Source organism: Oculina patagonica, chromosome 6 (assembly GCF_052425735.1).
Source record: "Oculina patagonica isolate OP01 chromosome 6, crgOcupat, whole genome shotgun sequence".
Lineage (NCBI taxonomy): Eukaryota > Metazoa > Cnidaria > Anthozoa > Scleractinia > Oculinidae > Oculina > Oculina patagonica.
This window is the reverse complement of record NC_135763.1, coordinates 15,432,808-15,454,791: the sequence shown is the minus strand read 5'-3', so window position 1 is coordinate 15,454,791 and position 21,984 is coordinate 15,432,808. Positions and strand designations below refer to the sequence as shown.

The 21,984-nt window shown below is 38.5% G+C and overlaps 3 protein-coding genes across 3 annotated transcripts; 1 reads left to right on the top strand and 2 right to left on the bottom strand.

The window, feature by feature from the left end:
- Positions 1-2,110: 2,110 nt before the first annotated feature.
- On the bottom strand, positions 2,111-7,948 carry LOC144655944 (steroid 17-alpha-hydroxylase/17,20 lyase-like). The gene is made up of 3 exons (XM_078516133.1): positions 7,714-7,948; positions 4,669-4,826; positions 2,111-4,052 (listed from the first exon to the last, which is right to left on the bottom strand). Exons 1-3 carry the CDS (start codon positions 7,920-7,922, stop codon positions 2,884-2,886), a joined length of 1,536 nt encoding a protein of 511 aa, XP_078372259.1. The 5' UTR covers positions 7,923-7,948; the 3' UTR covers positions 2,111-2,883.
- A 739-nt stretch (positions 7,949-8,687) lies between these two features.
- On the bottom strand, positions 8,688-15,230 carry LOC144656718 (steroid 17-alpha-hydroxylase/17,20 lyase-like). The gene is made up of 3 exons (XM_078516957.1): positions 14,978-15,230; positions 11,694-11,851; positions 8,688-11,067 (listed from the first exon to the last, which is right to left on the bottom strand). The coding sequence occupies exons 1-3, from the start codon at positions 15,184-15,186 to the stop codon at positions 9,896-9,898; spliced, it is 1,539 nt and encodes a 512-aa protein (XP_078373083.1). The 5' UTR covers positions 15,187-15,230; the 3' UTR covers positions 8,688-9,895.
- Positions 15,231-19,552: 4,322 nt separating this feature from the next.
- LOC144658780 (adenosine receptor A3-like) lies at positions 19,553-20,823 on the top strand. Its single transcript, XM_078519244.1, has one exon. The coding sequence runs from the start codon at positions 19,770-19,772 to the stop codon at positions 20,682-20,684; it is 915 nt and encodes a 304-aa protein (XP_078375370.1). The 5' UTR covers positions 19,553-19,769; the 3' UTR covers positions 20,685-20,823.
- The last annotated feature ends 1,161 nt before the right edge of the window (positions 20,824-21,984 follow it).

The following is a 21,984-nucleotide window of genomic DNA, read 5'->3' as shown; positions in this document are numbered from 1 at the left end:
GTTTAACTTCTTTTTCTTGCAGGCGTAAAAATGGAAGGGGGAGGTAGGAGAAGAACGCGAAGGGGAGAAGGGAGGGAACGCTTGCTAATAGAACCAGGTTTTTTGCATCTCGCCCACCAATTCTCTAGTGTTCAAATTACGAAATTGTTAATTAACTATCAACACGTTCACTAATCAGAAAGTAGAGCGTTCCTGTTCATTAAGTGAGAGAGCAGGCTTCCCTTTCCCTTCTCTCCAGTCCTCTCTTCTTCCCTTTTTTCCTCTCCCTTATTCCTCCCTCCCCCTCTTCTTCTCTTTCAGGCTTTTTTTTTTCAAAAAGGTTGAGTGATTCACAGTTTAACACTCGCCACGCGATTTGCGTTACAATTCCAACTGCCCTTATCAGTTTCCAGGTCAATTTCTTTGCCCCGACCTCATTATTACACACGTTAAATATCATATCTGTTGCTTTAACCCACAGAAATCAGTGAATATAGCTTTTACCTTTCATTTATATTTTGTATTAGCCCTTTCCTACTGTCCAGGTGTATTTTGTTTTGTGATGTAGGTTGCGAGTTCTTCTTGACTTGACTTGATTTGAATGTTAGAGCCATAAAAAATATGGTCTGGATAAAAGCAGACAAACTACTATTTTTAAAAAAATGTACAACAACTTTTAGTTTGTAACAAGGCATGTTTCGATCGTTCAACGAACATCGTCAGTTGTGAGTTCGTTTACAATTTTGGTTGATTTTTTTTTTTTACAAGCAATGGCGTAACATTTCAAACGTGATACATAAAAAAAATAAAAAAAATATCTTCGAATTATCTTCACTTTGAAAATTCTATTGAAAACGTATGGCTAAGAACAACAGCACTTATAAATAAACTCGCCGCATAGACGTCCTTAAAATGAGAACTACACTTACCTGGTCCGGACGTTTGCTTATGGCAATGTTGTAAAGATTCCTTTTTTAAGTCTTTCATTACCGTTTTGTACCAATCTAACAACTCTCCCCTCTTCTGAGCCTAAGTCCCTACCGCCCATCACCCCCCTCCCTATCCAGTAAGGATAGCGGACTCACTTGCTGTACCTTTTCCCTCTCCGCAATCTTCCATTCCACCTTCCATGAGACTTCTATGCGCCCTCCCCACCCTCCACGCCCGGCCCTACCCTGTATCTCTGCGCATACCACTCCTCACCCTCTTATCTTAACACGTTCATGGTGTTGGCTGCCGCGCGGGAAAGTGAGGTGAAGCACTGACAAAAAAATTAAACCACGGGTACTGTATTTTATAACCAGCGTTAACCTGCTAGCCCCAGGTCGCCCCGTTAAAAGTGTTCACCTTCCTCGACTTTTAGACAGAAGCTTTTTATACTCACAAATCGGAGGCTGAGAATAAAAGTGAGAATAAAAGGACGCAAATAACTCTAAAAATAAATCGAAAAGCCCGACCTGCCTTTTTTCTCATTCAAAACTCTCAAAATATGCTTTTTGCACATGCTCCAAACGAGCGTCTAGGCAGCTTCACTTGAGTAACATTAGGTGGATTGTAGATCAGCAGGAGAAATCCAAAAAATATTTTTAGTGACGCAAACAAAAGCGCAAGCACAAACGCAAATATGACACCTTTTATTTCACCGTGAAAACACAAGCACAAGGATCAAAATTTTTCCTTTACTTCTGCTTGCGCTTCTGCTTGTGTTTGTGTTATGCCGTGTGAAAACGAAACGCTGCATTAGCACGAGGAAATTTACGACGTCTGGCCGTGTCTGTCCAATTAAAGCACTCGTTCCAGAGTCCCCCGCCTCTGAGTATTTGAGCCTTGTAGCTATTCAACATCGTGTTCCTATGCTTGTGCTTATGCTTATGTCGGCGGTCGTTCTCACTTGGCTTTTTAAAAAAAACAATTTAAGTTAAAAAAAAAAAAAAAAAAAAAAAAAAAAAAAAAAAAAAAAAAAAACAAAAAAAAAAAAAAATAATTTTTTCCCCTTTTGTTTTGTTTTTTATTACTAGAGTGTTATTGCTCGGTATAAAACGCTCATAGGATTCATTACTATGGCGCTCGTGGATGCCATATAGGGCGTGAATAACTTGGTCACCAAGTTGTTAATCAGTAAGATAATTACAGCAAATTCAAATAATTATAATTAAATAATTAAATGTAATTATTATAATTTATTAATTAATTGCCAAGCTGGAAAATACCAAAATGTGTGCCAAAAGCAAAAGAGGACAACGCATAATAAAGGTTAAGAAAGACCATGATAGTTGGTAAACTAAGTGCAGTGATTGCCATTTTTAGCGTAAACTGGTAAAGACTATCTTTACTCAAACAATAGGCATAGAAAGCGAACTAAACTCGTTACAATATTTAAAATGATTATGGTAGATTTTATTCAATAATATTGAAGTTTCTACGCACAAAACTGATTATAAGCACAAAGCGGAGACTTCTCGACTCTAAAAAGAGTTTTACACCCTTCTATAGAACCTTCTTTCCAAGTAAGTGTATCCCGCAGACTACAACAGGTCCTCAACAGCTACTGACAATATTAGTTTATAATATACATTCAAGCTTCTAAACATTTGTCAAAAGCTACAACGGTTAGTTTCTCCACCCCTTGTACCGAATGCCAACCCACACCCGTTTGAAAGGACGTATCTTGTAATGGACAGGAAACCCTAGTAGGGTTGTCTAGCGAAACTTATTAATAGCCAAATTTTTACGCGTGGAACTGAACCAAGCACAGATTTGGGACTTCTGAAAAATTATGGCTCTCTATGACTCCTTTCATTAGCATTGTTCCGCCAAGGCTACTGAAAACACTAATGTAGAATACACATTCGAGCACATACACAGTCGAAAGCCACAAGAAGTAGTCTTCCCACCCCTTGTAAGTCACTTCCGTTGAATTGCACGTATCTTGTAAGGAAAAGGAAACTGAGTTACACTAAACATTCCCTTCAGGCTTGGAGGACGACCATCTTCTTCAGCCACGAGGGTGAACTTTTGGAGCATCAAGGAGAGAAACAAGAATAATTCAACTTTTGCCAGAGGCTCACCAGCGCAGACCCGGCGTCCCGCTCCAAAAGGATAAAAATTGCCCTGGTTGGTGATCAACTTGCCATCCTCGTCAATATGACGGTACGGGTTAAACACGGTGGGGTTTTCCCAGCACTTAGGGTCAAGATGAACAGATTCTGTGTCTGCAAACACGATTGTATCTTTGGGAACGCGGTAGCCACAAAGAGTTGTATTGGCGAGCGTGAAGTGCGGCACTGCAAGAGGCGCCACGTTTCCAACTCGCAGCGTTTCCATGATGGTCGCTTGAATGAGGGGCATATTGGCTCGGTCTTCCAAACCAGGATTCCGACCACCAACTACTTCATGTAACTCGCGTTGAATATCTTCTTGGTACTTTGGATAGTTGACCAAGAAGGCTATCGCCCATTTCACCGTGGTACTTGTTGTTTCATAGCCACCAGCAAACATATCTTCGATGGTGTTGACGAAGTAGTCATCGGAGAGAAAAGCTTCTCGCACCCCATCATCTTCACGTTCCGCTACATGTTTGGCGTAAAGAAGACCCGAGATCAAATCTTGAACAGGTTCTTCTGGATCAAAATTTTCTTTCCGCTCTTTTAAGAATTTTCGAATGATCTCAAACATGTCATGTGCAGACTGAAGGAGGCGATCATAAGCTTTAATGGGAAGGTACTTTCCAAAAGAAAACATGTCTAAAATGGTGACCAGCTGCGCATCAGTATTTGCAAAAATTTCTACGTTAAGTTTCAAAAGTTTGTGCAAATCTGCGACCGTCGTGTCGTAGCCTTCTCCAAATGTGATGCCACAAATGAAATCAGCAACGGCACGCTGCAAGCAATCTGCAGGATCAAAAGGCTTCTCATCCTGTTCTTCCATGAACTGCACCAGCTTCTCTGCCTGTGTTGAGACTCTCCTTTCTATGAGCGGAATGTCCGAGAGATATTGACGCAAGGCTGCAGTAAACAGCTTTCGATGAAACTTCCAGGCAGGCCCATAGTTACCCATCACGATATCTTTGCCTCCTGTAATTTAAAATTGAGAACCAAGTTAAACCCAAAGTTCAAGGCCAATACTTGACATGCTTCGGTAAAATCGGCCCTAATGCCATTGGGCTACAATCGGGGCATTAGATTTGGAATTTTTCGTTGCTTGAGTGGTTTGGCCCACTGTAACTGAGTTTTTGACATGATTATGTGCTAAGATGCAATCTCAATCTGGTGAAGTTTGAGACTCTGCAGTGAGATATACGTCACAGAACAATTATGTATTGGTTGTTAGTCGGTTCTTTTTTTTGAAAAAGGAAAGAAAGAAAATCAACACAAAAAGTACAGAGGGGATGAGCTGTAGGCACTACACAACAACCCTCTGGCTTTGTTGCTAGAAGACCCTTTGTTACTAGAAGACTCTAGACTACGAGCAGTCCCTTGTTTTTCGCAGAGTCCGTCGAGTGTGAAGCGAAAAAATAAATCACCGCGCGGGGGGAGGTGGCGGGGCGAGGCGAGTAATTTATTTTTTCGCTTCGCGCTCGACGGACTCTGCGAAAAACTTTTCGCTTCACGCTCGACGGACTCTGCGAAAAAATAGGGATTGCTCGTAGTCTAAGAAGACTCTTTAATTATACACAACAAAATAACTCACCTAGTTTAAATGCCTTCACAAAATCTGTTTGTTGTCTTCCAGCATAATCGGCAGATTTCTTTACAAGCATCTCTTTAACGGCTTCAGGAGTTGAAGCCATTACGACCTTGTAGCTTCCAAGTTTGATGGAGAAAACTCGGCCGTAGTTTTCTCTAAGACTGTAGAAAGAGCACAAACGTTTTTTAGCACTCCATTTATAATCAAATTATTATTGTTATTATTACTAAGATTTTCTACTCAGCGACGTTAATAATATATAAGCACCTTTTTTTACAAGGAAGTAAACTTTCAAGCTTCGAGCGAGGAACGTTAGTTATTTCTTGCTTTCCATCCTTTAAGTTAAGCTGGAAAGAAATAACCCTAAAACATCGGCACTATCACAAGTCGGTTCAAACCGCAAAAGACAATGTTAGTCATTTTTTTGTTAAAATTAATTCTCAAATCTTCCTTGAAAATCATTCTTCATTTTTAAAATATTCCTTAGGGCCGAATCGCACTAGCGGACAAATTTTGTAACAATTGGTAGATTTCATCATTGACGCGTCACTTGTTACAGAAAACAAGTGCGATTGCGTTTTTTGAGACCTAGAACTTGTCCAACATTTCAGGAAAACAAAGAAGCAGTTGTCTTATGATTGGTCCGCGTTGCACGCGCGATACATTTTGTCAAACATTGGCTGCGGTCACATCTAGACTGCTAACTATAGTTAGGACGGCGTTAACTATAGTTAGCTATTTCGGTAATGTGACCGCTTCTCTGTTCGCCCTAACTATAGTTAGAAAATTTACGCCTCGCTGATCCAAAACAATACACACTAACTATAGTTATACCCAAGCAAGGTTCATGGGTTAGTCTTAAGTTTGCAAACGAAAAGCCAATCAGAATGCGACAATTCTTTTCGCACGTGCGAGTTGAACATAAATTTGCAAAACAAAGCGTCAAGGGAAGGAAAACAAGAAAAACAACATGCCAAGAAATTACATATCATCAATGTTAGCAAAAATTAAGCTCGAATTCTTCGGTTTCTAGCATCCTTACTTCATTGTATTCTCTTCAACGCCGAAATGCCGTGCAAAATTGAAAAAATAGAGGAACAATTGGATACAAATAAACAACAAGGGCTGTCATGAACTAATTTAAATACCAAATTATTCACAACCTAATCAGAACTAACTATAGTTAACTGCATTGGTGTGACCGCAAAGACGACCGAAAGCACTAACTATAGTTAGGTATGACGTCACGTAACTTGAGACTAACTATAGTTAAACTTTAGTTACGTCGTAGATGTGACCGCAGCCATTCGCAAAAACAAGTGCGAACGACTTGTTGGACAAGGGCAAATTTTGTCAAACGGACAAATCATCAAAGGGGCCGATGTCCTGCCTCAAGGCAGAACAATTCATAACATGTCGCATTCCCATGCCCCTCGTAATGCTAGATAACAATACGTTGTTGATTGGCTATTGTGTTTGGCCCAAATTGCACCGAAAAACAACACACACTCAAAAATTGTTGGGATAGTATGCACAGTGATGTGGCTCTCACTATCATAATTCAGCCGCAAAATCTTTCCGCGATAGGCAAAGCGTATTTATAAGTGGAGTGTTTCGGGTTAATGTAAGAATGAGAAAAGAAAAAGTTATCTTGAGACGACTCATTATTATACTGCATGAGAACACGCGTACTTTAAATACGAATTGTTTTGAATTTTTTACCGCGTGGTAATGCATATTTGATGTTTGCCCAAGACGGCCATGCTGAGAAATGTACAGGGATGCCAGAGGCACGTGCACAGCTATTGTACTAATAATTTCACCTTTTGTTCTCTTCAAGATGTCTCTGACTTGTCGCGACAATTTTGTTTTTGTCAGAAATGTCATGACATTTTAAACTTGTCCGCTAGTGCGATTCGGCCCTTAGTTATGCAAGTAAAATTGGCAAGTACTTTCACCACCCTAATTCCCAAAGAAAGTGAGGACTCGCAGTTACGATCGACACGCTGAATGTCCATAAAACGCCTTGTTAGTAGGTCTAAGTACTACAGTGTTCAACCCACGCGGTATAGGTACACGTACGAACCCGTTCGAACATGTACGAATTCCGAAAACGATTTTATCACATGTTTGAGTAATTAAGTCGAGTAACTGTTCAAGATAAGCGAGTTTGAGATAGCGGGGTTCTATAGTCACAACAAAATATGAAAATATAATTTTACATGAATAATTAAACAATGAGAAATAAACTTTGATATGGTTCAACGGTACTCCATGCTCACAGTAGTTCAATGCAAATAACGCCAATAGTGAATCCGACCTGATAAAAAATAATCCGATATTCCTTACCTGCACTATTCATATTTTAGCACCTTTCTTTTCCTTCAGTGCTCGTTTATAATTTTTTTTCACGTTGTTTTTGTGATAGTGCTGGTATAGATTCGTTGTTGTGTAGGTTACGTAACTCATTCCCGTCACGCACAAAAAATGCAAAATTGACATCCATGGATGTTTCGGTGTGTAGGTTACGTAATCATGCTTGTCATTTGACGGAATCTCCGTTTTTGATCACTAACCCCTGCGATCTCGAAACTTTACTTGAGTAAATCTTCTGTTACGTCTGATCCATGTTTAAGTTTGATTAGTTGTATAAGCTATGCTAGGGCCTTTTATGTCTGATCAATAAACGAGATGCCTCCTCGTATACATCTGATTGTCGTACTTGTACCAAGTTAAGAACTATTATTGTTTTCGTTTCACTGCAGAGAGAGTAGACAACAGTTTCAATAGAAACAACCGATTGCATCACTTCTTAGTCCAATTTTCTTTCATCAAAACGCCGAAGAGATTTTTGCCGATCGTGCATCTTGAAGGATTTTAATGCACTGTGAATGGCGTTTATGAGGAAAACATAATGTATTTCAGCAAAAAGATACTAAAAATATTTGCTGTCTTCAAAACTAACCATTATTCTAGTTATTACACATTTGACACTTTAGATTAACTACTAAACACAACACCAAAATCGAACCTCTACTATTCGCTGACCTTTTGAAAGCGTCGGTAAGTTTCTCCGCCTTGGAGTCGAGTGAAAACACGTTCCCTAAAACAGGGAGAGTCGTTAAACGCGGACCAGGCGGCATGTTCCTGAACTCGTAGAGCACCATCAGGTAATGTAACATCAGCAGCAGAAGAAACAGCAAAAGAACATTTCCTAAGCTAAGAGAATCGTAAATCGTGGCAAAAATAGACGCCATGTTTAACGCTGCCACGCGATATTCACAAGCTGTCTTGCATAATGATGTGACTGTCACGCAAGGCTATAAAGCAAAGAACCGCCAAGTCTCTTCTCTTTCCTTTTCCTATCGTCACTGATTTAATGGGTCTTTACTTTCTGATAACTTAAACGTTATTTAAATTTTCAGTTTAATTAAATCAACCTAAATTAGTGTTTGTTATTGGCCCTGCTAACAAATAAAAGCTGACCGCAGCAAACTAGAGTGGAACTTACCGTAGACAAACCAGAGTGGAACTAACCACAAGCAACCAGAGTGGAACTAAACACAAGCAAACTATAGTAGAACAAAATATAACCGTAAGAAAAGTGGAGTGCTTCTAAACGTACTTCCATAAAGGGAAGCTGTGGCTCAATACATTATATCCTACTTCATGTAAAAAGATCTAAAAATCGTCATTGGCCGTTTTCACACTAAAAAGGACACATCTTCTAGACGGACAAGTCGTCTGACGAATTGTTCGTCTAGTGTGAAAACTAGATGGACAAGTCGTCTTTTTTGGTCGTCTTTAATAATAATCAAGACAGACAAACATACGATTTTGAACGGAAAGGGGCCTGGATAGTTCAGTTTAGAGCATAATTTTTTCGTTTTGTTGGATGTTTACGCACCTCAATTTTAGCTGATGCAATTTGGGTACCCTATTAAAGGATCACACCGGGAGCACAATGTCAACAGGGGCAAAAAATGACACCCTATTTAAGGATCATCAACAACAACAACAACAACAACAGGCTTTATTTACATGACTATAAGTAAATACAGTATTGCAAAAGCGTACAACTAAACTAAAGCGAAACTTATAACAATGATAATCATGTAATAAAAAGGAAAAAAGAAATTATGTATGTGTTACATTTCTTTCGTTCGATAGAAGATCATTTCGTAAGGATAAGCTGTTAAACGGAGGTTTCAGGCCTGGAGTGAGTGTTGTACTTTACTAGGTAGTGGATGAATCAAAGCTCACACGAGTCATCATCATCTTTACATCAGTCCTAAAGTGTTTTTGTAAAAATTGTACACGATCGACAAGATGTTCAATATTGTCTTAACTTTTAAGCCCGAGGAAGCCTGTTCCAGAAGGTCAACCAATAGTAGTTCTTTGAAAAAGATCGAAAAGGTGGGATATCTTTGCACAGATCAATAATATTTATAACAAAGCACTGTTTATTTGATTTGTGACCCTAACGCTCACGAAAATGTCACGTGATGTATATGGAAACTATCACTAGGCCTTTCTATTGCTAAATGACGAAAGCCATTTCTTTTACTTATTGCATCACGTTGTATATATGTAAAACATTGGAAGATTGCATTGTATTTTAAGCAAATAAAAATATTGAACCTCAATAAAGTTGCAACTTTATGGAACGTCGTAAAACGTCAGGAAACGTCATCGCATCTGCATTCATGCATGCATTCGTGCCGTTTATTTTTTTAACAAAACAACCATTTGTTCGTCTGGTGTAAATTTAAGACAGCTTAAAGATTGTTTGTCAAACTAGACGACAACTTTTGATATGTGTCACAATTGTAGTCACCAACGACGGTTGGGCTGCCTGTGCGTACACTGGAAACAGTACCTTAGAAAGGACTCGTCAGAAACGAATTAGACTCAATACAGTCCTTTATGACCCTTTAAAATGTAAAAGAAGATTCTATTGTTGTTTTTCTGGTTTGAGGCTAGTTCTCAACTAGGTTTGTTAGGCGTTGGTAATAATGGCCAAATTTTTACGCGTCAATCTGTGCCAAGCTGAAGCTTGACGCTTCTATGACTTTTTATGAAGCCTTTCATTAGCAAGTACATATACTCTACGTGTATCTCCATCTATAAAAGTTCCGCTTAAGCTACTGAAAACACTACTGTATAATATACTTCAAGCTTTTCTCATTTGTCGAAAACCACAAGGGACAGTTTTACAATCCCTTGTAAGTCACTTCCGTTGGATTGCACGTATCTTGTAAGGGACAGGAAACTGGGTTCCACTATACATTCCCTTCAAGCTTGGAGGACTACCATCTTCTTCAGCGACGAAAGTAAACTTCTGGAGCATCCAGGAGAGAAACAAGAACAGCTCAACTTTAGCCAGCGGCTCACCAGCGCAGACCCGGCGTCCAGCTCCAAATGGGTAGAAGTTGCCTTGGTTGGTGATCAACTTGCCATTCTCGTCAATATGGCGGTACGGGTTAAACACGGTGGGGTTTTCCCAGCACTTGGGATCCAGATGAACAGATTCAGTGTCTGGAAACACGATGGTATCTTTGGGAACGCGATAGCCACAGAGTGTCGTATCAGCGAGCGTGATGTGCGGCACTGCAAGAGGCACCACGTTTCCAACTCGCAGCGTTTCCATGATGGTCGCGTGAATGAAAGGCATATTGGCTCGGTCTTCCAAACCAGGATTCTGTCCACCAACTACTTCATCTAACTCGCGTTGAATATCTTCTTGGTACTTCGGATTGTTGACCAAGAAGGCTATCACCCATTTCATCGTGGTACTTGTTGTTTCGTAGCCGGCAGCAAACATGTCTTCGATGGTGTTGACGAAATAGTCATCAGAGAGAAAAGCTTCTCGCACCTCATCACTCTCACGTTCAGCTACATGTTTGGCGTGAAGAAGACCCGAAATCAAATCTTGAACAGATTCTTCTGGATCAAAGCTTTCTTCTCGCTCTTTTAAGAATTTGCGAATGATATCGTAAATTTCAAAAGAGGACTTGAGAAAACGATCATAAGCCTTGATTGGTAGGTACTTTGCGAAAGAAAAGAAGTCTAAAACGGTGACTAGCTGCGCATCTTCAAATTCTGCTACCTGCTGTACGTTTAGCTCCAAAAGTCTGTTCAAATCAGGGTTGGTTGTATCGTAGCCTTCTCCAAACGTGATGCCACAAATAACATCAGCAACCGCACGCTGCAAGCAGTCTGCAGGATCAAAAGGCTTCCCATCCTGTTCTTCCATGAACTGCACCAGTTTCTCTGCCTGTGTTGAGACTCGCCTTTCTATGAGTGGAATGTCCGAGAGGTACTGGCGCAAGGCTGTGGTGAAGAGCTTCCGATGAAACTTCCAGGCAGGGCCATAGTTGCCAAACACGATATCTTTGCCTCCTGTAATTCAAAATGGAGAATTAGTTTGAGTTTGAAAGCAAGGCCAGTATTGAAACACGTAACCCTACAATGCTTGACAGATTTCAGTGATAATGAAGACCTTGCCACTGGGCCACGTTTTCGGCATTAAATTTAGATTCATTTTGTTTATGGAGCAGTTTGGCTCGCGGTAAGTTTTTGAACGGATATGTGCCAAGATACAATCTCAATCTGGTAAATTTTGGATTTCTGAAAAAAATATAAAAATACACAAAGTACAGAGAGAGGGTCTGCATGGGGGTGCTAGATTCTGAGTTATCAGTTACATTTTTGGTGATTTCTCAGCTATCAGTTAAAATTTCAGTCCATTTCTCAGCTATCAGTGAACTTTTCAGGTGTCATATCTCTGCCAACAGTTAAACAACGCGTCATTTCTCAGCTGACAGTTAAAATTTTAACCAATTCTCAGCTGGGTTGTAGTAGCCTGCGAAAGCAGATGTATTTCCGGCTGTCTCTTGTCTCCCCCGAAGCAACGACCGGAAATACGTCTACGTTCGAAGGCTGGGGTTGCAGGCACTATAAATGGCCCTATGGCCTCGTTGCTAGATAGACCTCGATCTTAAACTATACGCAACTAAATAACCAACCTAGTGTAAGTGTCTGGAAAAAATATGTTTGCGGTCTTCCAGCGTAATCAGCAGATTTCTTTACAAGCATCTCCTTAACGGCCTCTGATGTCGAAGCCATCACGAACTTGTAGCTTCCAAGTTTGATGGAGAAAACTCGGCCGTAGTTTTTCCTAAGACTGTAGAAAGAGCACAAATAAACGTTAGTTTTTGAAGCACTCCTCTTCTAATCAATTTATTAATAAAACTTATTGTTATTACTAAGACTTACTAGTCAACGACGTAAATAACATATATGCACTCATCTTTTACAACAAGGTAAATTTTCACTGTATGTTTCAAGCTTCGAGCGAGGAGCATTGGAAATTTCTTTCCAGGCTTTAAATTACCGTAATGATTCGATTTAGCGCCCTCCTTCCAATAAGCGCCCCCTTCCGAATAAGCGCCCCCCTTCGAATGTGTTTTTGTCAATAAGCGCCCCTATTAAAATAAGCGCCCCCATTCTAATAAGCACCCCCATTCTTATAAGCGCCCCTTTTCTAATAAGTTCCCCTATTGTAAATAACTGCCCCTACTGAAGTCATCGACGTCGAATAAATATACTCGTGAACATTCACCATACCGTACATGTATATATTTCCTGCTAAAATAAACAATTATTTTTAAAGTAACTGAACTTTCAACAATTTTTGGCTGATACAGTTTCTGTTATTGTTAGTTATTTTAACATTTTAAGTTTTGTTTTGAACATTTGGTTGTTTCTCAAAAAATGAAATAAGCGCCCTGTCTCGAATAAGCGCCTTCCTTTGAAATGCAAAAAGTAAATAAGCGCCCCGGGCGCTAAATCGAATCATTACGGTAGGCGGAATATGAAAGTACTTATCGTAAAAAAAACGGCAAAAGAACAATGTAAGTCATATTTTATTTCTAAAATCTTCCCTTCTTATGGTAAGTAAAATGAATTAGTTCCATTACAAAACAAAGTTTAACCCTTCAGGTACTTTAAACCTTACTTGATACACAGTGGTCGATACAAGTCGTCTGACTGTTCGAAATATAAAGAAATGACTGTTTCCACAAGCGAACTCCCTTCAAATTTGACCCGCGGCGACAACAAAATAAATAATTGAGATAGCCGTGATAAACGTTTACTCTGAGCTTTATAGGGGCTAGGTCACGGCATATTAGGTAATTCTATTTATTTTTGTTAATTAAGAGCTGTAAACTTCAAACTGGCAGAGAAAAAGTCATTATTGGCAAAATCACGGCCACATAACAAACAAGGATGATTCGTTTTAATATTCTTGAATTTTGCCCATCCATGGCCCTTTTTGGACTTTCTGTGTTTCTTTTAGTTGTATTCTACAGTTTTAAGCTGTTATTATGATATTTCAGTTAATTATATTACCAGATGGTCAGTGCCGAAATTGCCTAACATTGCGTGACATAGCTCCTTTAATATGACATAACTCGCAATATTTTTACGACAATAAGTCCCTTTCGATATAATACGTTTCTTTACATTTCGAACATACAAACAGGCACACGGCCTGAATGGGTCCCTTGTGGTTGATAGAGGGAAATAGTTTTGAAGTGCGGTAAATTTGAAAGGACCACAGATGCCTAAATTTATGTTAGAAGGTCCGCGACTGCGCACACAATCTTTTGTTTCGCACTTGACCACTTTGGTTGAATTACGTAGCCGTCACGTTTTCGCTGGTTTAAAAATTGCTCGGACACATACATGTCAAGACCTTTTGTGTTTTGTGCACGGTCACGCACAGAAAAGCGAACAAAAACATCAAACAATCAAAACAAACAATTTTACCGGGGTTCAAAACCATTCCATTAAAATTATTATTATTATTAAAACTTCGGAGCATTCATTCCATTCACAACCTTGTATGAAAGAACAGTTTTCGATAAGTAACGGGAAGAGTCCTCTAAAGAACATACAACATGTACATGATCTGACATGAGCAATTAACATATGAAGCTAAATGGATCCATTTTCAGGTTTGCATTTACAATGTAAACATGACACTCCTATTTGAAGCGATTACGAATAAATTCCCGGCGATATCAATCAATGAAAATCAATAATCAATAACATCAATGATAATCAATAATAATCAATAACAATTAATTGATTGGTATTGGAAATCAATAAAAATCAATGCCTAAAAGTTGAGTGAGTATTGATTTTTATTGATTATCATTGATTTTTATTGATTATGAAATTTGTTATTTATTTGGAATAAAATGCACCATATGAATTAACAAACCATTCAGTAAACTTTATTTCCTGTGAGCTTCATGTTATTACAAATCAAGTGTTTCAAATGTTTACTACAGTTTACTATTTTAAAAAGCGAACTGAAACGTTTGATTGTCTCGAAACAAGAACATGTTATTTACTGTTAATTTCTACTATCTTAATTCAGTCCCAGTGGGAATGCAAGGAAAAACGTGTGCAATTGAATAATTCTGGAAGCGTAAATATGCCTGTGATTGACGTCGCACGTCCATGCTACCATGCGCCATAAAGTTGCATGATCTGTTATTGATTATCTATGAAAATCAATAATAATCAATAGCAATTAAGACGATTTGGTGAGTGAGTATCGATTTTTATTGATTGGTAGAACCAATCAATAATAATCAATGGATTATTATTGATTTCCATTGATTATATTGATTGCAATCAATCATTGATTTTCATTGATTGATATCGCCGGGATAAATTACAATGCGCAACAAATCTTTTAGCTGCAAAAACGCTAAAAATCGCGAGAAAAAATTGAAGGAAACAGAACAGAAATATAATCATTACACTGTAAAAAGAGTGGCAAATATTTTGAAATGGTTCACCACTGATCGATGCACACTGTACTAAATGCAAATTACGCCTATAGCGAATTTGACCTGATCGAAAACAATCAATTCAGCCACACTTTTCATATCATACCGTTTTCTTCTTTCAGTGGTCGCTTTAGAAACGATACCAGTCCTGATATCCGATTGCACCGCTTACAGTCCGATTTTCTTTTATAAAAACGCTGCAATTTCACCGATCATGAATGCATCTTGAAGGATTTCAATTCACTGGATTAACTGCACTGCAGCAGCTAAAATTATGCTTTTTAGCAAAAAGCAAAAAGGTACTGAAGATACTTGTCGCCTTAAAAAGCAGTCCTTATTCTAGTTCATAATACACTTTTGTCACTCTTACTCAATACAAAACTAAATTGCCAGAAATCACACTCTTACTACTGGTGTTCCTTCGCAGTGAACTAATCACTGACCTTTTGAATGCATCAGTAAGCTTCTCCGCTTTGAGGTCGAGGGAAAACGCATTCCCTAAAACAGGGATAGTCGTTAAGCGTGGACCCGGCGGCATGTTCCTGAACTCGTAGATCACCATCAGGTAATGTAACATCAGCAGCAGAAGCAACAACAGAAGAACATTTCCAATGCTAAGAGAATCGTAAATCGTGGCAAACACCGACGCCATGTTGAAATCAGGGACGCGATATTCTAAAGATAGACTAAAGATGTCTTGCATAACAAATGATCAGACTGTCACGTAGTCACGCAAGTTTTAAAGAATTCCTGTCGCTACCCCTGATGGGCTACTTTCGGATAACTAAGATGTGTACCATGACCCCACCCCCCCCCCGCGCGTGCGCTTATAAGCCCCCTGGTTAAAGGCTCATCTACCTGGAAAAAAGAAAATACATCCGTCTATAAGCCCCAGTATGCCCCCCACCCCCACGCCGGATTTAAGCCCTTCTCTGCAGCTGGATGACAGTACCAAATCACAGTTCAATTATTAACTTAAAATTTATCAATTAGTTATTTAATTGATTAAATTATTGATTTATTAAAATAAGTTATTTCTTTATTTTTCTTTTCTTTTTTAATTAGTATCTGCATTTTCTCATCCGCCTTTTATCATCTGCCATCCGCCGCCATCCGGTCAGCTCTTTACATAGACCCGTTCATTTTTTTCGTGTTTTTTGCCACTTGAGGCGTTGTTAATAACATCAAACATAAGCAGACAGTGAAATATGGAACATGATCGGTGCAATCACGAACGCAAAAGAATTCGCGCCACCTGCTCAACCAATGATATGCAAGACCAAAGCCAATCACGCCTTGGTCACGTGCTTTTCCCGCGCTTGGAGCCGGTTGCGTGTGTTGGCTTTCAACTCTCATTGGTTCATTGTGTTGTTTAACTTTGCTGTGATTGGTCACTCAGATTCTTTTATAACATTTCTTTCGTGCTTAGCAACCTCCCTATGCCATTTGCGTGTCAATTAGGCGCATATACCTTATTACATGAAATGTTCGCGACACGTTAATTTCACGATTTCGAGGTGCGCATATTTCGCGACACTTAAATTTCGCGATTTTGCGAAAATTCTGTATTTTGAATTACTTTAATCGCGTTTTTGAGTAAGATACAATTAACATTCCCTTGGCAATATTATTTAACATGCCCTTGAATTAAATAAAACGTCTTCATCAAAGGAACAATAACGTCAAAATTAAGAAAGTGCAAGGGCGGCACTAAATCGCGGCAATAGCAACCCACCGAGTAAGCCATGTTTGTAGGCCATGAGCTATTGTTCTTGAGTCAATTGACGACAAAATCCATTTACATTGTAAATTTCTTCCTTCAGTGGTACTAAACTTATTTTTTCTTGATTATTGACATGTGAGTCACTTAATTTTCGCCTCATGTTATGTTCGCGACACTTATTGTTCGCGTCACTTCAATTTCGCGATATTTTTGGAATCGCAAAATTCGCGAAGTAAATGGGTTCTTTCTTGCTGGTTAAACCGCTGACAATTTCAATGATATGAAGTTATCGAAGACTTCCTAACCTCGAAAATTGCTCACAATTATAAAATTACTGCCCTAGTCCATTTACTTTTATTATTTTTAAATAATATATTTCTAATTTTAATTTTAATACATTGATTTATGTCAGTCAACTGCATTGTTTGAAAGTCAATGAAAACTGTTTTTTATTTCTTATTAATTTTTTGTCGTAAAGGTCTATTTTTGGCACATGTTCGGGTCTTATGATGACTCAACATCTCTCAGCAATAGCGCCGGAATAGTCAGTTAACCGTTGAAATATCTTGTCAAACGATTGGACTTCTTTAAAGGAGGGATTTGAGAAAAAGAAAACACGACGTGAATACATGTTATAGTACAAGTTGAAGCAAAACTTAACCTAGAAAAGCGCACGATTTGTTGGATAATTTAGCGTTTATTATTCGCCCATGGAAAAGAGCGCAGACTTCCTCAGCTCTCCCTTAGCCGAGAAAGCCTAGAAATAAGGCTAATTTTTATTTAAACCAAACTTATTTTTTATATCAATGGTTTTTCACGAAAAAGTCGTTAATTTATTTGAAAGAGAAGCAAAGTTCAACTCAGAAATAACAAGACAGTTTATTTACGGTAAATGAAAGTATTTGATAAAAGAGCAAATTTAAGTCCTTGTGAATGGGCATTAATTTTTGCCATATAAAATAGGTTTTGTTTAAATTGCTAGATTTAATTACCACTAAAAGGCTCTGCGCCTAAAAAACGGAAGACCTAGAAATGCGCCCATTTTTAAAACGATATTTGACCGATGCTATTTCATTCAGTCTTCAGGTAAACTCTAACAGCTTGGAAAAATAGCACAATTTCATTTTTGTAACTTGTAAGCGATGTAATATCTTAGCATGTGGCAGATCTATCAGTTTTTAACTCAAACTTTTACGAAACTGGTAATGTAATTAGAGCTCGGCCTTTTAGGATAACTAATGGGTCAGGTAAGTAAATATATTTAGAAAGCAAATACGAAAGTAGGCATTTAGAAAGTAAGGGGGCGTGTTATCAACGTTCGACATAAAATCGTCATCTTACTAACAAAGCTGCAGGTTTATATTCTAAGTTTAAAGTTTCGTATTATTCTCAACTTTCAGCGCTCTACGAAGCAAGCTTAATTTTCTGACCACCCAAGAACAATGGCAAACTTTACTGGAGAAGCAAACTGAACCAAAGCACTCAGGCACCACCAGCAGCGTAGGTGAATTTATTTCAAGTTTGAACATTTTTCTTTCCATCACCGCTGCTGTGGGCAATGCTCTGATCCATATAGCTCTGAAGAATGTCTTTTCTATTCATCCTCCGACAAAACTTTTCTTTCGATGTCTGGCGGTCACTGATCTTTGCATTGATCTTATTGTACATCCACTATGATATGCTACCCGCGTTATGTCTCGTATAAAAAACAAGAACGTTAATGTGCTGTACTACGTTTACAACATTTATGGAGTTTCAAGCGATATATTGTGCGACGTATCTGTCCTCACATCGACAGCAATTAGTGTGGACAGACTTCTCGCCTTATTGCTGGGACTGAGATACAGACATATCGTAACATTAAGGCAAGTTCGTGTAGCATAACTTGTTTTCGGTTAATTCAGTTGGATGGATTCGGTGTGGATAGGAGATATCGGCATTAAGGAAGCCTCTGTTTTCTTAATACTTTGCCTGCTAACTTCGATTTTCTGTTACACGAAGATCCACTTTAAACTACGACACCAACAAGCCCAAGTACAAAACAATGTCCCACAAAAAGACAGTTTCCAGTATTGCGTGGGTGCAGATGGCATTAGCTGCTTGTTATTCTCCTTTTGGGGCATCATTGCTGCCCTATATGCACGTGAAACAAAACATGATGTGGCTTGGATGGCTACATTAACTCTACACATCTCCAACTCATCTCTAAACCCGATCCTGTACTGTTGGAACATCGGGGAAGTGGAACAAGCAGTTAAAGACACAATCAAGCAGCTGTACAATTTTTAAATGGCTAACTGCATAGCTCGACAAAACTTTAAAAATACAATTCGCAGTTTTAAGTACCGTAAAAAAGAAAATTCTTTTTTACAATGTTTAAAATCGCCTTCAAATCGAACTGTTAAAGATTTAGACTGCGCTAGATTTCGACCGATAAACTGCATAACTGTAGACAAATATTCGTCTACCAATACGCATCCATTTGGGATGGAAGAAGCTGTAAAGCAGTTGGTTTGTTTGCTTTTGTTTTAACTTTTATAATTTAGCTATCGTGCTAAGCCACGGATGAAAAACGTTGATGTAGACGCAAGTTTAGACCAGTGTCTAAACAGACATAAGGTTAGGTTTCACAACAACAGTGACATATTCGATTCCGTTACTTATTATGAATAAATGGAAAAAATAAATGATAATTGTCGAATTGGTGGTAAAAATGCGTTTCATAATCCAGCTGGTATTAGAACTCATTGCTGTGAAGTATTCGGATAAAAACCAGTGTTTTTTTTTTCACTGCAGGTTTCTGAAATAATAAACTGTGGGCTGGTGAAGTCTCGCATAATTTATTTATAAATTGTCAAGTCTTGGAGGTGTATACAAATATTTGCCGTTTGCCTTCAAACCACCCGTCGGTAGCATCTTAACGTCAACACAGGATGCAAAAACACGCTCTAATTAGCCATCAAACGTTGCATAATCGCTTGAATAAATAGCAGAACGTTTTGTCCTAAACGTCCAGTTGAGGTAAAAAGTGAATATGTCGGCGGCCCCTGACATTTTAGCCAGCAGCCACAGCCGTAATTAACTTGTACAGACGAAACATTTTTCTAAGAAAGACATTTATAAGGTTCGTGTTTACGGGAAAGTTAAATTTCCGTTTTAGATCACCTGCACTTGTAAACAGAAGTGTTCAGAGAGAATAAATTATTGACTAATGTCCACTCTACCGGACTTTGCAACAACAAAATTGAGACAAGACACTTTACCTTTAACTTTTCACAGAGATTTTGGAAATTTTAGCAGAGCAGAGCTGAGTTATTTTTCCACTATATTATAAAACATCGACTATGTTTGATACACTTAGTCAGCACAAGTGGGCGTGTTATCAGTGACATATGAAATCGTCATCTCAAATAATAAAGCAGAAAGCTGATGTTTTTTGGTTAAAGCTTCAGACCTTCCTCAACTCCAAACACTCTTCAAGGCAAGCTTAATTTTCTGACCACCCAAGAACAATGGCGAATTTTACTGGAGAGGAAAACTACACAAGCAAACTGAATCAAACAATCAACGCACCACCAGCAGGCATAGCTGAATTTTTTTCAGCTTTGAACATTCTTCTTTCCATCACCGCTGCTGTAGGCAATGCTCTGATTCTTATAGCTCTGAAGAATGTCTCTTCTATTCATCCTCCGACAAAACTTTTCTTTCGATGTCTGGCGGTCACCGATCTTTGCGTTGGTATTATTATACAGCCACTCTATGCTACTCTCATTATGTCTCTTACGATAAAGATAAACGTGAATGTTTTGTATTATGTTTACAAAGTTTATGCAGTTTCAGGTTATATTTTATGTGCAGTATCTGGCTTGACATCGACAGCAATTAGTGTGGACAGACTTCTCGCACTGTTGCTGGCACTGAGATACAGACACGTCGTGACATTAAGGCGAGTTCGAGTAGTCATCACTTGTTTTTGGCCAATTGCTGTTACAGGTGCATCGCTCTGGTTGTGGAGAAGAGATATTGCTGATATGGGAGTCTTTGTTGTCTTAGTAATTTGTCTGGTAACTTCAATTTTCTGTTACACGAAGATTCACCTCAAACTACGACATCAACAAGCCCAAGTACAAAACAATGTCTACCACGGACAACAGAGAGGAGATGGGATTCCACTAAACATAGCAAGATACAAAAAGACAGTTTCCAGCATCATGTGTGTGCAGTTGGCATTCGTTGCCTGCTATGTTCCGTGGGGCATTGTCGCTGCGCTATATCCGAAACAGAGTGCAAAAGAACATGTTCCCTTGTTCGCTGCAACAACTCTAGTTTTCTTAAACTCATCTCTAAACCCTATCCTGTACTGTTGGAAAATCAGGGAGGTAAAACAAGCAGTTAAAGGCACAATCAGGCAGCTTAACTGTTTTTAAAGACTCGCTGTGTGGATCGATGTAAAGGAGCAATATCTAATTGGCAGTGTCCAAATAGCGTGAAAAATTAGCTTAATTCATTTCTTATAATGTGCAAAAGTGGCTTCAAATCGAACGCGCTGATTATGAATGATAAATTACAAACGTGGACAAAGATGTGCCTTCCATCACGTCAAGGACGTAGACTTTGCTTAATTCATTAAATTAATTTAATTCATTAAATTAGCTTAATTCATTTCTTATAATGTGCAAAAGTGCCTTCAAATCGAACGCGCTGATTATGAATGATAAACTACAAACGTGGACAAAGATGTGCCTTCCATCACGCATCCATTTCGCATCCAATTTACCTATCATGCTAAGCCACCAGTGAGAAAAGTTTAGTAAATGTAAACGCGAAGTTAAGTTTAACAGTTTAACATTTTTAACATTTAACAGTTTATGCCGATTCCTCTAAGATGACTGCAAACCTATAATATTTTGACCTATACCAGAGCTAAAACTTTTGCTAGTAGTTAGGTTTATAACTAAGACCGTGTGATGTATTATGTATGATGGGAGATCACATAATTTTTGATAAAAGAAAAAAAATTCAGTTAATCCATCCTAAATTAATAGTAAAAAAAATAAAGAACGATTTGAAATATTTCCGGAAGGTATTTATATTTCCCTAAATATTTTGGGAAGCAAATATTCTTTACGAGATGCACAAGTTGCGGAAGGTTTCTGATGATTATATTTTTGTCCCTGGGTTCAAATTTATTTTTGTCGCGCAGTTCCGACTTGTGCTACCGCTGCGTTTAAAATTATTTTGCTAATGGACCGTTAAAATGTTTTGAATCTTGGTTAATTTTTTTGTGGTTTATGCTTGTTGAGAAAGGTTTCTGATTATCCTTTTTGTCCCTGGGTTCAAACGAATTTTGTCGCGGAATTCCTATATGTGCTACCGCTGCGTATAAAATTATTTTGCTAATGGCAGTTTCGAGTGTTCTGAATCATGACTGAAGCCTCTAGGTAGTCCTCTAAGGCATTGTCTCGTTGATCATTAAATGCATTATTCAGAAATTTCACCTGATTGCGATGCCATTCTCTATTTTCCAATTGCCCATAATACACTTTGTTTGCCCCCCAAATTTTGCATAAACTATTGTTTTCAAATTCTCTTGGGAGGACTGTATATTTCCAAAATAATAGTTTATGCAAAATTTGGGGGGCAAACAAAGTGCATTATGGGCAATTGGAAAATAGTGAATAAGTGACTCGCACTTCAGCAAATACCAAGATGGCCGGCGGCAGGCTC